Source organism: Pinus tabuliformis, chromosome X (assembly GCF_031772625.1).
Source record: "Pinus tabuliformis cultivar Carrire ecotype Pingquan chromosome X, CPIR1, whole genome shotgun sequence".
Classification (NCBI taxonomy): Eukaryota; Viridiplantae; Streptophyta; class Pinopsida; order Pinales; family Pinaceae; genus Pinus; species Pinus tabuliformis.
In genome coordinates, this window is record NC_142308.1 from 938,406,948 (window position 1) to 938,425,634 (window position 18,687).

General features: G+C 36.1%; 1 protein-coding gene across 1 annotated transcript; it reads right to left on the reverse strand.

Annotated features, from left to right (window-relative positions):
• Positions 1 to 346: 346 nt before the first annotated feature.
• Positions 347 to 1,726, reverse strand: LOC149142782 (stem-specific protein TSJT1-like). The gene is made up of 4 exons (XM_089448340.1): positions 1,357 to 1,726; positions 1,032 to 1,272; positions 791 to 911; positions 347 to 676 (listed from the first exon to the last, which is right to left on the reverse strand). Exons 1-4 carry the CDS (start codon positions 1,554 to 1,556, stop codon positions 489 to 491), a joined length of 750 nt encoding a protein of 249 aa, XP_089304466.1. The 5' UTR covers positions 1,557 to 1,726; the 3' UTR covers positions 347 to 488.
• Positions 1,727 to 18,687: the final 16,961 nt, after the last annotated feature.

Below are 18,687 nucleotides of genomic sequence, written 5' to 3' on the forward strand. Positions count from 1 at the left end.
AAAATTATATTACAATTTCAAATATATATATATATATATATTATAAAAATTAAAAATTCCTTATAATAAAATTTTAAGGGTGTGCTTTTCAAAATTAAAAAATAAAATATATATAAAAATATATATATAAATCAGTCTATATCAAGTTTTTCAAATTTAATTACTCTTTACATTTTATAAATCCCCACTTATTATATACTTTTTATCAAATTTATTATATAATTAAAAACTAAATAACTTGAATCAACCAGTCAACCATAAACATTACTTAAAAAAAGTTACAATAACCAATTTTTACAAACAGCTTAATTCATATTAAATAAAAATCAAATCTGCAATAACCAACTTCTAAAAACAGTTTTATTCTTATTAAATAAAAATCAAACCGATGTATTTACATATAAGTTGTTGATATCAGAATCAAATCGATGTATTTACATACAAGTTGTTCATATCAGAATTCAACATCCTAATTGGCTGTGCTTATATCAAAATGCATTGGCCCAATTGGCCTCACTACCCACTCTAGGCATGCTAGCCTGCCTCTTGGCAAACACATCTACTTTGAAGTTGGCCCCACACATTTGCCCCTTACTATCAACACGAGGCATCGGCATGAGCTTGTGGAGAGGATGTTCAAAACTCTGCAAGCCACCCGATGTAGAGAAAAAACAACCTGCAAAGCCAAATGCAACATCATTATAAAAAATAAATAAGAGATAAAAATTACATTACTCTGCGTTATGTGTCACACAGCTATTTAAACAATAATTTAGCATTGCAATATTACCTCGGGGAAAAGGAGCAAAAGATTTTCCACATCCTTCTTTCAGAACATTGGGCTCATCAGATAGGACCAGGCAACCATCAGCTGCAGTGCCCCAGAAGAAAGGCACTGAACCGTCAGCATCCTGGCAAACACAAATAGTTTGTCAGTCAAAATGCCAAGAAATCGACAATTTCATGGCATACCTAATGGAAAGTGCAAAACAAAGAAAAAGGAAATGGAGGGATGACAATGACAGGCGTACAACTGCAGTGAAGAAAGCCTGTGAAGTGGAGTCGTAAAGAACGAAGGCGAACTTTCCAGAGAGCTCTCTGACGACCTGATCTGCAGGGTAGGGGCCACGATCTCTGAGAGTGCGATACGCTTCAATGACAATAGCCACTTCATTTGCTGATTTGTTGAGACCATATCGTTGCCTCAACACCGCTACGTTGTCCAAGGTGCCCAAGAATATGCAGAACATGTCATCTACAGCACGGAAAGATCTGCGCCATTCAAGAATCACCAATTATGAGAATAGATTTACAAAATAGGAGATTAAAGAAAAGAAGTGAGAAGAGAAAAGATGCCTGGGTGTCAGGAGAGGCTGGCACGACTGAGTGTAGGCCATGGCACCGGCATCCCCAAGGTTAATACAGACGATTCCAGAATCGGCAGAGACGAAAGAGTCAACCAAATCGATACCAGTTTTCCTCTGGTCAGCCTCAACAGTGGGGCTGGTCAATTCCTCAGGGCCTTGTGCCACGGATCTCTTCAATACTGTCAGCATTTTTGGAGGCAGAAACAACTTTAAACCAAACTACACTACCTGGTTGGAGGAAAAAAAAAATACAACGTAGGAAATATTTTTTTACAGAGAAGATAAGATACAGAGCAGCACTGGGCTTGGCTAATAAGCTACCGATTGCTTGGTTGCTTGCTTCTAACAAAGATAACCTTCGTTGGGTAGAGAGGATGTTAGTATATATACAATTAATCATGCCCCGCTTTATCGGGCACGTTAATGGATAACCACGCCACCTCGTTGTGTGACGTGTATGCAGATTGAATCTGGTCGAGTCAGGGTGAGACTGATCTTGGATAATATTGTGGATAATTTTGGCACGCTTTTTAAGAAGGTTCGAATTGGAAAGATATTATCATAATGTGCGAACCAAAATGTCAAAATAATTTAAAAGTTGTATTTATATTAATTGTTGATAAGTTTTACGAAGATATTGTAATTAATATTATTTTGAGAATGTGAACATAATTTGGAAAATGTATTTATATTAATATTGTTTATAAGTTTTATAAGGATATTATAATTAATATTTTTTATTTGAAAATTAGTTTATTATTATTATTTTTATTTATTTTTTGTTTTAAAAGAATTTAGTTATTAGTAAATTTTTAAGGTTGATAATTTATTTTATAAATCTCGTGCGTCTATGATTTATTCTGCTATCTTTAAACCAAGTGGTAAATAAAAAAATTTAAATCTGAATTTTTCTAGTTTTAACAATTTCATATATCTCATATTATCCATTAAAGTATCCCGAAACATTTTAATATATTTTTTATTAATTAAATATATATATATATATTAAATTTAAGAAAAAAATCAAATTATATTAAATTCAACGATATATAATATTTTATGTGAAAAATTTTAAGATTGAATTTTTATAATAGAGAATGGTATGCAATAAAGAGTGTTAATTTAAACTTGGTGCGAAGTTTAAAAAAAAAATCAAAGCTCTTATTAATAAGGAAGGGATTCATGATTTTCGTTTAAATTTATGATTTTCTTTTAAATTATAAAGCATAGGTTTGGGGATGTTTTAAGTATAGATTTAAAAAAGAAAGATAATAAATAAAGTATAGATTTATAATTTTAATAATAAAAAAATTGTTAAATTTTGATAAAATAAAAATTATTGATTTCTCGTTTTTATGATTCATAATATTGATTTAGCTAATGTCTTTAGGATTAATCAGATTTTCATTTGTTGGTTCAAGTTTCAAATAATTTAACAATGTGGTTCATTTTCAAGATAAAGTTGGCGCAAAAAACTTTTATAATATTTAACACATTTAGTAACAATTAATTAATATTTTTCCATCACAATATCTTTTTTACACACATATTAATCTATAAATTTGTTCATGTTTTATATTTACTTTGGTTATAAATTTCATATTAGAGAACTCAATATATGTTTTATTATCTTAAATCATAATCTAAATCTTGTATGTCTTGGTCTTCTTTCAATCGTATTTTCAAGAAAATTTTACTCCAAATCTAGACAAAGATTTGTTGGAATCACAAGGTTGAGTTGTGAAATCTACATAATCCAAGTGCTCCAAGGATTTTTAGGGTGTTGAGTCCATTGATGAATTCAAAAATGCATTTTAAATAAACAAAAAAGTCATGATCTTGTCATTCAAAAATGCATTTTAAATATCAAGAAATTGTAATCTTGCCAAAAATTGTATCACGAGATTCTACAAAAGAACAAAATAAAACAAAACAAAAATAAAATAAAATAAACAAAACAAAATGTAAAATAGTAGAGTGTGCCTTCTAATCTTGTTGACACTTCTAAGAAGAATTTTTTTTTTGGTCAGTCAAAAGTTTCTATTAATTCGTCAAAAGATTACAAAATGTTTGTCCAAAGTTCATTGTTCTTCTATCCTCACTCCAATTGAATTTCTTGGCCAAAATAACAACCAAAAAATTGTTTACAAAATGCCACAATATACAAACCCAACCCACACACATCAAGGAAAAGGAGGATGATCTAGACCAATACACGAAGGATCTGGATGTTCAAGTTCTCTATGTACATGAAATTCAGCATGAGCCATACACTCCTCATGGGGGCTTCACTCAATGAACCTCTAAACTATCACGTTCATTGGTGGCATATTAAACAATACCCTTAATTTGACTACATATTGGAAAATACCCCTAAAAATCACATTATTTATCCCCCTACCAATACAAACCTTATACACCTCCCAAATTAAAAAAACCCCTACTTCCACTAGATATTGCAGGTATCCATTTTTTCATTAACATTTTTATACCCCTTTATATTTTTTCATTAAATTTGACCTCCATTTTTTATACATGCTAATATAAAAACCCTTCAACCCATATAAATCCCACAATATATTATGTCATTTTTTCCTCAATATATATCCCCCAATATGAACCCACGTGGTATGATATTTATCCCCCAATGACACCCCCATGACACTCCTCTAGCTTCTCCATTCATTTAGCTATTCTCCTTTGGCCTTGTCGGAGTGATGCAAGTCGATCCTGCATGTTCCATTGATTTTGTTGCAAGTCATTCATGAATTTTATCATTTCATTGCAATCATTGTGCATGTTTTGACTCATATGTTCCCACATGTTTTGACTCATATGTTCCCACAATGTTGTGACTTTTCATAGCTTTGTTTTTAGGGTAAATAAAGAGGTAAGGAGAAAGACACAACCAGGCGACTAGTCGAGGTTATGGATCATCACTTCATTCAACTATGCATCTTGGACCCCTTCTCCCTCTGTTGTCGTTGCTTCCCTTCCATGTTCATCCCCCTTCCCTCATGGTCCCATCCCTCTTCTCACTCAACCTCTTTGTCAAAACATATTCACCACCCCTCCATACCACTTATCCCAACTCCATATTTCCTTTTCTACACTGCAAATCGAGTAATTCACCACCCTTTGACAACCAACTATAAAATTTCAGGGCCACAAACTTCACACCACCTTTATGGGTGGCCACCGCCATCCATGGTCCTCTCGAAGCCTTACTATCTTAATAACACCGAAAAACCACTTTGGCTTTCTTTCAACAATTCTACTACTGACTCCAACAGTTCGGTTCCTGCCACATAATTGGGATTTACAGTACCCATAGGACACCACTGAACCCTCAACTTGTTGTAACTAGTAGACAAGACTCTGTCTTCCAACCCAGTCATGTGTGTACCTATACCTAGCAAAGACCCTAATGCAAAGAAGTGCCACTAAAGAAACTATGTGGACATCGCTTCAGAAATCCCTCTCCCCTCTAGATTTGGTCACGAAAAAAAGGCCTTGAGGACTTTGTCCCTCCTCCAACTCCAAATTTGTTAACCCCAAATTCCAAATATCAACAACCAAACCACCAACACTATTACAATACGCCTGGCCTATACGAAAGCCTAGGCTACCCTTAACTAGGAAAGGAGAAAACCAGAGACCAATGTAGTTACTATACAAATCCCCCCATAAATGATGCAAAATCATACTACGAAAGATGAGATACACTTTTGGTGGACTTACCAAGGAGTTTGAATCCAAATGCCAACTTTGTGACGATTCTCCCATAAACCAATTACATGAACTCCACTCTCGCATCCCTCTATCCCTTCCACTGCATAACCTCTAGTTATCTTCCTCACCAAGGTCCGAGAGCTACCTCTGCTAACCTCCAACAATAACAACCTGTGTCTCTAAGAGTCACACATGAAGAGGTTTGCACAATTTGGTGGTTGCACAAATACTTCATATTCTCTGCCACTTTCACAACTACCCATGCCCAGAATTGCTAATAGCATCCACTCAATTACCTTCACACATATAAAACAAACTCCATTCATCGTGAAACTTCCATGTTTCAGTTGCATGTATGGCACATGTCGTTTGTACCAAGGGTTCAGTTCTCAAGGAGGAGGCAGTGCATACTGTCACCCCTCTCATCAAACCGTTCATTCACCCACATCGGGTATTACACTTATAAGAAGGAATTATTCATAAGCTCGGAAATAAATAAATAAATAAATATATATATATATATATATATATATATATATATATATATATATATATATATACATTTTATAAAAATTAAATCCACATTGTAAGGTACTAATTTTGTTATAATTACATCCAATATTTAATACACTATAACAATGAAAAGTACTGATTAAATAAATTAGAAAATTTGACAAAATATTACATGTGGAACTTAGGAATATAAGCACTTTGCATTATTGTGAAAAGTTTTAGTTTAATACATGGACACACCTCTGTAAATTCAAATATCAAATAGCTTCTATCCTTGTTGATAATGATTTTAACTTTTTACTCATTCTCTGTAATGTGATGTGATGAAGATGAGGACTAGGGGAATATTAGCAATGTGATGTGATGATAATGATGATGATTAGGGAAATGATTGCAAATTGCATCTCCATGCTCATTGATGCACTCATGTACTTTGATATTTTCTTCTAGATTTTTACTCTACCTTTAAAATACTCAATTGGGAGGACAACAAGATCAGTTATAGGCATAATTCTTATGGCCATATTTCATGTAGTTCACCAAATCAGGTCTATGGAGCCATTAATATTCTAATTTTAGGTCTCTTGATTGGATGATGGTGGTCAATGTCTGCTCAAGTATTTGACCAAAATCCTTTGATGGCATAATAGAGGTGATAGGGATTTGTTATGTAGAGTTTATCATGTTATAGTGATTGTAAGTGCTTTGTTCACAAAAGACACATATTGTGTGGCATTGATAGATCTTTTATTGAAGTTTTACATCCATAAGCTTATGCCTTATTAGCCCTTATTATTGGATCTAGCATCTAGTGTCTTTTGAACTATAATTAGGAATCCAAAAATTTGATAATTGTAATGAAAAGAAAAAATTATTTTAGCAAATTTGTGGTGGAAATTGTTGGATTCACAATTATACTGAGAACAGACATGTGGGTGAGGGTGTGTGGGGTGTGGGGTGTGAATCAATATAATACAATTTTACTTATTTAAAACATTCAAACACCATAAAATTTAAACTCATAATTTGAACATTGAACACACGATATAAGTGGAAACCCCTCAAGGAGAAAACCACAAAATTTATTTTAATTGATTGATCTTTGTAGGACACAATCTATACAAGAAACATCATCCCATTTAGTTTTCAAGTAGAAACCTGCAGGGAACACCAATTGCTTCTGATCTCTTATTTGCAATTATTTTCTTCTCTGGTCCACTATCTTCTTCTAAATTTATGCGGGCAACTTGATAAATATTTTCTCTTTTTGAATTTTACAGTCACTTCATTAAATGTTTGATATAAACCAAGCTTTTCCATCAAATCCAACTTATGAAGTTGTAATCTTTGTTTTTTGATTCTCTTCTTCCAATTCTTACCTTAGTAACTATCTATTATTTTCTCTCTTAACCAGGAACTTCCTTCACCCACTACTTCGATATATGCTTTAATAGTATAACTCACATTTATATTGGCACTTCCTTCACCTCATCCTTTAAAATTTTGTGCTCTCTTTTAATTCCATACCTCAAGACTTGGATTTTCTAAGCCAAGTCATTTTCATAATATATAATGTTTTTTCGTTATTTAGCTCCCTTTAGTCCAACCTTTTAGAACTTAACACACACACACACACACATAGAGAGAGAGAGACCCAAGCACTATGCAAACACTTTACTATTCCTTAGACCTCCCTTCCATTGAAACTTTTTCAAAGTCTTTTCAGCTACATACCTTTTCTTTACATTCTTTACCATACAAAATGACTAGACCCTTTTTCATATTATGATATGAGATGAAAGTCGAACTTCAAATTTCTTGAGTTCGCACACAATGTGGAATTATAATTCTACTTGTTGAAAATAGCAACAAGAAATGCTAAAAATAGAATTACTAAAAATAGCACTACTATAAATAGCAGTTCAGCCAGTGTTGACATAGCAACAATGGATGGAAAAATGGAAGTGCTAAAAATAGCATTTCGGGATACCTTCTTATTTTAGTCAGTCCCTATTCTAAAATGGTGAATTAAAATTCGAATTTGATCTTAGCAGTAGTTTGTAAATTGATTAATTAATTCATCTTGAGTTAATTAGTTAAGGAAAATCAAACTTGAAGTCTATGTGGGGACGTGAAACAATTTCTCCATTAATTGAGGAATTTATCCATCAGTTAAAGAGATAAGAGTGGGTTGTAATATTGAGTTGTAATTAGTTGACTTAGTTAACTGAGTCAAGTCCAGTTAGATTAATTCAAACAGTTTGTTGAATGAATGTAAGTTCAGTTAGTTAATGCTTGCATGCATGTAACTATTGCAATTTAGATAACTAAGTATTCTCTCATAAATAACTCATGCATGTCAGTTCAGTCAGAGACCCAATTGATATCAAATGGAGGGGCAATGTACTATTAGTTGCTAGAATATTCCATTGTGAATATTCCTTGCATGCAGAAGGAATTCTTTCCTTGAGGATTGGGCAGTTATATTAGAGGTTACAGTGAGTGTGATGAGGCCAATTCACACATGTGACATCATTAGACCCCAAGAAAAATTGTGCAAGGAAATAGGAGGCTTGGAGAGCTTGAGGAGGACATATACAGTGTCTATTCAGTCTGAGTTGTATTGTTTGATTGCAGAGAGAGCAAGATAGCTTGAGAGTTGATTCTTTTTTTAACTTGAACAAGATTTCCACTTGTATGATAATACAAAGATTGGGGTTTTAGGCTGAGGCTTTCCCCAGGTTATTTTTTTTGTGTTATGTGTGATTGATTTCTCATTCTCAGTTATATGTGTTCTCTTGATCTTGCTCAATTTGATTAAGCTTCTGCAAAGTGTTGTAGAAGTAGATCTTGTATTGTGTTTTAGTATATTGCATAATCTGTTGATCTACAGTGGGAATTTCTACATGGTATCGGAGCAAAGGTGATCAAGGTGAATAATTGTATACAAGAAGGAGAAGTTCGAAGTTTGTGTTCCTAAATATAGAAATCGAGTTCTTATCACATCTCAATTTCACCTATAGCATTCAGTGGTTTAAGACTCGAGTATGCCCTTGATGGAAGCTCGAATTATATAGCCTGGAAGGATCGCATGGAGGCAATATTAGAAGATAACGGTCTAAAGGACTTCATTAATGAAGAAGTCTCCAAGCCGACTAATGCTACTCAACTGGCAGAATGGAAGAAATGTGTGGCTAGAGCAAGGAGAATCCTCCTGGAGGGACTTCGAGACCACATTGTCTCGAGCCTCCATGGGAAGGAGACTCGATTTTCGATGTGGAAAACATTGAAATATTTATATCAGAACAACAACGATCAAAGGAAGCTGGAGCTGAAAGACAAGCTTCATAAGATCAAGTGTGAGAAGGGCAACACGATCTCTACATATCTAAACAAGCTCACCACCTCTAGGGATGAGCTTAGAAGTGTAGGGATCACGACCTCTGATGATGACATGGTGAGTCTTGCACTCCTCGGTCTTCCTAAGAGTTGGCATAGCTACCAAGAATTGGTTAACAGAAGATAAAAACTGCCAGATTGGGAACGACTTTGGTTGGATCTGATGTAGCAGGAAATAAGAAGAAGCACCAGAGACGGATCCTCATCGAAGCAAGAAGATGAGGAAAATATAGCCTTAGCGAGTATGGCGAGGAAAGGGAAAGGGAAGGATCCCATCCCAAATCCGGTTCTTCCCATGGTGGGAAGAAGATTGACAAATCGAAAGTGTGATGCTTTCATTGTCATGAAGTGGGCCATTATGCTACGAATTGTCCACAAAATAAGTCAAAGAAGGGTTCCTCGAAGGGATTTGATGGTGAGGTACTCGCCTCACAGTTTGAGCTGGATTTATCGCTTATCGCATGCATTGTTTCATCCATGGTGGGATGTGTGTGGTACCTGGACAGTGGAGCTTCACTCCACATGTCAGGTGACAAGAATCTTTTTAGTACCTTGGAGGAGAAGGATCTCCAGATGTGGATCGAGATGGGCAATGATGGAAAGTATCATGTTTCAGGTGAAGGTACGGTTTTGTTTCAAAGGGAGCGTGGAGCTCCCCTCACCCTGACTGATGTAAAGTATGTACCAAGTTTGAAGAAGAATCTTGTGTCTGTCGCTATGCTTGAAGATAAAGGCTATGATGTAGTCTTTGGTGAAGGAAAGGTATTCCTGAGGCATATTGGTATTGGACAAACAAAGCGAATAGGGATTCGAGTTGAGAATCTCTACAAGCTAGAGTTAGATGACTGTGCTGCTTTGAGTTCCAAAGCTGAGATGGTGCAGATCCAAGATGTTGGAGAGCTATGGCATAGAAGACTGGGCCACTTGCACCATGGAGCCCTGAAGATCATGCAGCAGATTTCTACCCGATTACCCAAGGGAAAACTTGAGCAGATGACTACATGCAAAGGTTGTACCTTGGGTAAGTATGCGAAATCTTCCTTTTCGGATCAAGACAGTAGAGCTAGAGCAATCCTGGAGCGAGTTCACTCAGATGTTTGTGCACATTTCTCTATAGCCTCCACCGCTAAACAAAGGTACTATGTTATTTTTACTGATGATTTTTCTCGTAGATGCTGGATCTACTTTATGCAAAAGGAGGATTAGACCTTCTTGAGGTTTTGTGAGTTTAAAGCCTTGGTAGAGAAATAATTAGGAAAGGAAATAAAACCCTTGCGTAGCAACAATGGTGGAGAGTATGTCTCCCAACAGTTTAAAGACTTCTGCACTGCAGAAGGTATTAAACGGGAATTGACGGCACCCCATAACCCACAGCAGAATGGGGTGGCCGAAAGGAAGAATAGATCAATTGTGGGAGAAGCTCGAGCGATGTTGAATGACCAAAGCCTACCACTGCATTTGTGGGCTGAGGCATGCAATATAGAAGTATAATTTCAAAATAGAAGCCTGCACCGTATACTGGGGATGAAGACACCTATGGAGGCCTATTTCAGGAAGTGACCTGATGTAAGTCACTTCCGAATCTTTGGATCATCAGTTTACTGTCATGTGACCAAAGATGCCAAGAAGAAGCTAGACCCAACAACTGAGTTGGGAATACTTGTGGGGTACACGGATACACCCCACAACTATCAGGTGTACTTGCCTTCCACTCAAAGGATTGTGGTACGCAGGGATCTGAAGTTCGACGAGTAGAAAGTTGTGCGCTTATCACTTGAGAGGGAGCTCGAGTTGCATGCAAATGAGGTACTTTTAGTTCCTAAGGATGAGGAGCCTCAGATTGATGCGGAGCAACTGCATGCAGAGGATCCGGGAATGGAGACATCCACTCATGTTGATACTTCCAGAGATGAGCGGAAATGCTCAAGGGAAGCTGACAGGTTGATGCTAGATGTGCGGGAGAATGTGGGATAGCCATATTCTCAGCGCAGACAGAGGAGGTCACCCGAGCGATACACTGGGTACATGGCCTTAGTTGGGGAGTGTGTAGATACCAAACCTTCTTCATTCAAGGAGGCAGTGCAACAACCAATCTAGGTTGATGCAATGGTAGAGGAGTACGACTCTGTCATTCGGAACAATGTGTGGGATGTTGTCCCAAGGCCTCAGGGCAAGTAAGTGGTGAGTTCTAGATGGATTTACAAGGTAAAGCGGGCAGCTGATGGCAGTGTTGAGAAACATAAGGAAAGGTTTGTTGACCGGGGTTTCTCATAGGTCGAGGGGATCGACTACGATGAGACTTTTTCTCCCATAGCAAGGTACTCAGCGATTAGATCGATGTTGGCACTATCAACTCAAATAGGGTGGAAGATCTACCAGATGGATGTGAATACAGCATTCCTCAATGGGAAGATTGAGGAGGAGGTGTACATTGAGCAGCCAGAGGGTTTCAAGACCTTCGATCGTGAGTTGCATGTGTACTGACTCAAGAGGGCTTTGTATAGGCTGAAGCAAGCACCCCGTGCTTGGTACACCAGGATCGACAACTATTTCACTGAGTTGGGCTTCACCAAGAGTGAAGCAGATGCAAACCTTTACCACATCATGGTATAAGGTAAACCATTGATCATTGTTCTTTACGTCGATGATCTGATTTTGACAGGTGATGATCAGCTGATACAGTCTTGCAAGGATGACCTCGCAAGAGAGTTCGAGATGAAGTACATGAGCCTTATGCACTAATTTCTAGGCATGGAGGTGTGGCAGAAAGATGGGGAAGTATTTGTGTCTCAAGGAAAGTATGCTAATGAGATACTCAGGTGCTTTCACATGGAGAAGTGCAAGCCCATGCAGACTCCTCTAGCTGGGAACTGGAGGAAGGAGGGTGCTACTTCAGGTGAGGTAGTAGCTGCTACTGTTTATTGGTAGCTGGTGGGTTCACTCATGTATTTGGTGAACACATGACCCAACTTATACTTTGCGGTGAACTAGCTGAGCCAAGCTATGGTTCAGCCTACCAAGTTGTTTTGGAAGGTAGCAAAGCACATGTTGAGATACCTCATAGGCACATCTCAGTTCAGATTGTGGTACAGACAGATAGAGGGAGTGAAGCTTCAGGGCTTCACAGATGCGAATTGGGTAGGGAGTCCATCAGACCGGAAGAGCACTTCTGGAGGAATCTTCGACCTTGGTTCACCTACAGTTTCCTGGTACAGTAGGAAACAAAGATCAGTTGCACTTAGCTCAGGAGAGGTTGAATACATGGCTGCTAGTTAGGCTGCATGTGAGGCCATTTGGATGCGGAAGATTTTAGTGGGATTGTTTGGTCAGATGATGGATCCTACAGTGATCTATTGCGATAACCAGAGTTGTATCAAACTCTTTGAGAATCCAGTTTTTCATGACATGTCCAAGCACATAGATATCCGGTATCACCATATTTGAGACTGTGTGGTCAAGAGGATCATGTTGTTGTTGTATGTTACGACCGAGGAACAGGATGCAGATATTTTGACAAAGGCATTGTCAAAATGCAAGTTCGAGTTCCACAGAGATAGGAATGGAGTTACTGATAATCCCTTTCTTATTGAGAGGGAGTGTTGAAAATAGTAACAAGAAATACTAAAAATAGAATTGCTAAAAATAGCACTGCTATAAATAGTAGTTCAGCCAGTGTTGATCTTAGCAACAATGGATGGAAAAATGGAAGTGCTAAAAATAGCATTCTATAAATAGCATTTCGGGATACCTTCTTATTTTAGTCAGTCCCTATACTAAAATAGTGAAGTAAAATTCGAATTTGATCTTAGCAGCAGTTTGTAAATTAATTAATTAATTCATCTTGAGTTAATTAGTTAAGGAAAATCAAACTTGAAGTATATGTGGGAACATGAAATAGTTTCTCCATTAATTGAGGAATTTATCCATCAGTTAAAGAGATAAGAGTGAGTTGTAATTAGTTGACTTAGTTAACTGAGTCAAGTCCAGTTAGATTAATTCAAACGGTTTGTTGAATTAATGTAAGTTCAATTAGTTAATGCTTGCATGCATGTAACTACTGCACTTTAGATAACGGAGTATTCTCTCATAAATAACTCATGCATGTCAGTTCAGTCAGAGACCCAGTTGAGATCAGATGGAGGGGCAGTGTACTATCAATTGCTAGAATATTCCATTATGAATATTCCTTGCATGCAGAAGGAATTCTTTCCTTGAGGATTGCGTAGTTGGATCAGAGGTTACAGTGAGTGTGATGAGGCCAATTCACACATGTGACATCATTGGATCCCAAGAAAAATTACACAAGGAAATAGGAGGCTTGGAGGGCTTGAGGAGGACATATACAGTGTCTATTTAATCTGTGAGTTGTATTGTTTGATTACAGAGAGAGCAGGATAGCTTGAGAGCTTATTCTTTTTGTAACTTGAACAAGATTTCCACTTGTATAATAATACAGAGATTGGGGTTTTAGACCGAGGCTTTCCCCAGGTTATTTTTCTTGTGTTATGTGTGATTGATTTCTCATTCTCAGTTATATGTGTTCTCTTGATCTTGCTCAATTCGATTAAGCTTCCGCAAAGTGTTGTAGAAGTAGATCTTGTATTGTGTTTTAATATATTGCATAATCTGTTTATCTACAATGGGAATTTCTACACTATTGAGAGATGGTTGAATTAGTATAATGTCCAATTTTAACAATTAAAATAATTCATACCTTTTAAACATCAATAACATAAGAAACATAAGAGAACACCAAATATACAAGGAAACCCTTAAAGGAAGAAAGATAAAAAAACTTATGTAAGAATATTCTTGTAGGAAAAAACCTATTGTTACATCAGTTTACTGGCACCAACCAAAAGGAGACACCAATCCCCTGATTTTATAGGCACCAATCCAAAGGAGACACCTATCCCCTAGTTTCACAATGATTTTGTGTTTTGTTCTGCCTTGTTCTTCTCAGCTTTGCACCCTGCTCTTTGCTCTACAATTCTGCACACAACTCCAACTCTAATCTTCTCAACACCCCACACTTCTCTCTAATTTGTGCTTTATTGATTTTCCTATGCACTTAATCTACTACAAAAGTGATATACTACAAGAATCAATCACCACTTATTCAACACTCTATTCTAGTCTTTGTTTCTTTCTTTGGTTGGTCTACCACATCCCTTTCAATCTCACTAGTTTTAGTTATTCTCTCATGAGTACTCACCCTCTTCACATATTGCATAGTTTCAACATAAATTACACTTGTTAAACTTAGTATTTATAGTTTATGTCTTCCATTACCATGGGTATTGGTCCATGGTATCATGGGTTGACTGAGTCACTCAATACAACTTTCATGTATACTTTTAGTAGTTTCTTAATTCTTATGGATTTTCACAGTTAAAACACAATTCATATTCTTGATGGTGCCAACAGTGTTAGCTCCCTTCCGTCCAACCCTATTACACTCATGCTTTACATATGTCACATATTCTTATGTTCATGACCATAAGTCTAACATATCAAAACCTCTTTCCTTTTACATCTCCAGGTGCAGTGATGATTAGCCCTTAGAGTTTATTCCTTAACCTCTTGTAACCAAGGTTCACGACTTTCTCCTTCACATACCATAGACTAGATATCCTTCGAATCCCTCAGCTTTGAGTGCTAGATGAATGAACATTTATGATTGTGTGTTCTGACCATGTCCTATTTTCTGTACCCTATACCATTCAAATTCCTTAGCTCTAGATGCTAAATGGTTAAGCCCTCATGATTGTGGGTTATGACCTTGGTCTTGTCTCCATATCATTATGGTATACTTCATTCACAAACATCTGATATCAGTAAACAAAAATTCAACAGATGAACTTCCTCAATTCCCCTGTTAATGACACATTTCTATCATAATCAGACTCCTCATATCAGACTTGTCTAATACATGTTTATTTTGACCTCTCAATACCTCATATCTCATTATGGGCCCACAAGGGTTGAGCCCCTAGTTTTTTGAAACTAAGGCTCGAAACCCTAGTTTTTCACTTTTTCCCCAAAACGAAATACATGAGAAAGCTTCGTGAAAAATGGTCATAGCCCAAAGACCTCTAGGTATACCACACTAGTACATCGTGAACTAATCAGGGTCCACCACATGTTCGAACTTCCATGTCATCTGCCCCATCACTTTTTCCATGTCATATTGGATATTGGCCTTGACATTTATATACAAAATTGAACTTTAGTACCCAATGCTCCAATACAAGACCCACCATTTCTATGTCACCTTCCATGTCATTTACTCTGACCAATCATGGATTTCCATGTGTCTAAGTGTTGACTACCACATGTTACTTACCAATAGTCCAATCAACTAGCCAAAAAATCTATTTATGTCTGCTACATATCACTCACTATTTCCACCTCATCATCAAATATGCCACTTGTTGTCCATGTGGTGTCACATCATTAAACTTCCTTGTCCTACTGAATACTAGATTAGGTGTTCTTCTTGCTTTAACCATCGTGCACATGTGATCCCAATATGGATCTAGACCATTATATAAAGGAACTCTTAGTCTTTGGATCCATCGCACACACATTAGTACTCTAAAATTCACACATTTTATGAGCCCAACATTAATCTAAGCCATTGATCTTTATGCCTAGTATAAATCTAGATCATTGATCTTCTCAAGGTTAACCATTGTAGAAACACTAAGCTTGGTCCATGAAACACTAATATGTTTGTTTAGTGTATGTATGTTTGTGCTATGGAAATTCTCCCAACACTCTATTTGGCCTTCAATTGTCACAACTTCGCCTTCTAATACTTGAATTATATTACTCGACCTTTTGTTGTATAAGTTTGTATCATTCCATGTGGGTATGTTGTGGAAGCATCAAGTTTTGTCATTCCCCTGCCTACTATGCCCTTAGTTGTCATCCTCCACTACATGACCTTGTCGTGGATCCTCTTGAGCTTCCTTTGACATCAAGGACACCACAACTGACATTAATGAAAACATACACTATTAACAATCTTCCCCTTTGGTATTGATGGCAACACTACTAGACATAATCCAGTCATTGGTGTTCATTTGTAGAGAAATCCCCTTAACTATTAATTGACTCTTCTTTTGTCTACTTATTTCTCCTTTCTAACACTTATTATGTCTACCTCTATATCCCCCTTTGACATCAATGGAAAAGGGAAGAATCTAAGTACAACTAGCTGCATCTCCCTTTTGGCACTTCTCCCCCTAGGCAATTTTTTTCAGTATGTAATGAGACACCCTCTTATCTATGATGTCTTTTGACAACTATATAGGCCCCCCCCAGACACATGCTTCTTCTTAGTAGCAACTCTCCCCTTGAAATAATGGATATTCAGAGACCAATGATGTAAATTTTGGAACCTTTTCATTTCACCATGCTTCTCCTACGATCCACCTTTGAAATTCTTCACGTCATACCTGTTCTGAAGAGATGGCATTTTACATACATATAATAATAATGGGATGGGAGAAATATCACTCATGACCTCTATCTAAGATATTCAAATGGATCTCTTGGAAGAGGTTTAGTAAACATGTCTACAATCTACTCCTTAGTAGGTACATATTCCAATTTAATAATCTAATCTCTTACTTATTCTCTACGAAAGTGATATTTAATAGGAATGTTATTTGTTTTTGAATGCATCACTAGATGTTTAGATATATTAATTGCACTAGTGTTATCACAGAAAACAAAAATTGGTTGAGCACAATCTACCTAAATATCCTTGAAATTTCCCATCATCCATAGAATATGGGTACAATTTGAGGTTGTTACAATATATTTTTCCTTAACAATAGATAAATAAATATAGGTTTGTTTGTTTCTTATCCAAGAGAAAAGACAACATCCTAGGAAGAATGCTCGATAGTTGGTGCTTTCCTGTCATCAATACTACCTGCCCAATGAGCATCAATATAATCTTGTAGTGTAAAATATGTACCTTCAGTATACCAAGAACCAAAATCCAATGTTCCTTGCAAATACTTGAAAATACTCTTGATTTCCTGCAAATTAGTTTCCTTTGGATTTTTGTAAAATCTTCCTATTAGACCTGTTGCTTGCATGATGTTTGGTATAGATGTGATGAGATAAAGAATATTTCTAATCATAGACCTTTATATAGAATCACTTACCTCTGGAGACTCATCATCCTTACTGAGTTTACAACCTATGATCATGGGTGTACTAATAGGTTTATGTTCCTCCATACCAAATGTATTCTTTATTTCTTTGAGATATTTTGTTTGAGAGATAAAAATCCCTTTCTTTATCTGTTGAACCTGCAATCGAAGGAAGAATAAAAATTACCCAATTATGGAAATTTCAAATTCTTTTTGCATATTGGCTACAAAATGTTTTCTCATGAAATCATCATCACTCCAAAAAATCATATCATCAACATAAAAAACAATGATATACATTGTCATTCTCAAATATGATACAAAAATTGTTGTTTTTTATTCCTCTCTTAAAACCTTGTTGTTTCATATGGTTTCCCAGTCTTGAGTATCAAGCCCTAGGTTCCTATTTTAACCCATAAAGAGCTTTCTTTAATTTTTACACATAGTCTTTGTATTCTGATAGTTGAATTCCTTTTGGATGCCCAAAGTATACTTCTTCCTGTAAGTCTCCATTTAGGAATGTCGATTGACATCCATCTAATAAAATTTAAATCTTTTCTAGCATGAAAAAACCAAGAACATTTCTATGGCTTCAAGTTTGACACCTAGTTGAAAGGCTTCTTCAAAGTCAATTCAATGTACTTGTGCATACTCTTTCCATACTAATATGGATTTGTTCCTGACCACCTATCCATCTTCATTTAACTTATTCCTGAAAACCCTCTTAGTTCCAATCAAATTCTTGTCTTTGGCTCTTGGCATAATTTTCCATGTATTATTCTTTTTAATTTGGTCTAGTTCTTCATTCATAGCCTTGACCCATTGTTCATATTGACTAGCTTGTGAAATTTTTTTGGGTTCTATCATGGATAGTAAGACAAATTTTTTCATGACTTGATGTTCCTATAAATTTTCATCTAATTTGTACTCCTGATTCTTATTTCCAAGTGTTTGACTATCTCGGTTGTGTTTTTGCACATACCTAGATGGAATTTTTGGATGTAGGAATTCTTCCTCTTGTTATTCATAATCCTTTTATTCTTCCTCTTTGAAGTCTTCACTTGCTTGTGGTTGAGTTTGAGCCAATTATTCATCTATTTTCACATCATTGATTTCAACTACCTTGTGTTGTAACCTATGTAGCCCTTACTTTTATATTCATACCCAAGAAAAATTCCTTTTTCTTTTTTGGATTCATCAATATTTCCCAAATTGTCTTCATTTATATTTATATAGCACTTTCTACCAAATAACTTGAAGTGTTTGATTGTAGTTGGTCTGCCCTTCCATAATTCATAAAGTGACTTTGTATTGTTTACTCTGATTTGTGTCGTATTCAAAACGTAGATAGTTGTGTAGGCTTCTTACCCCAAAAATTTATCAATTAGATTTCATTTATTAAGCATTATTTTTTCCATTTCTTTCATTATTCTATTGTTTCTTTCAACAACTCCATTTTGTGAAGGTGTGCTGGAAAAAGATAGTTGCCTTCTAATCCCATGATT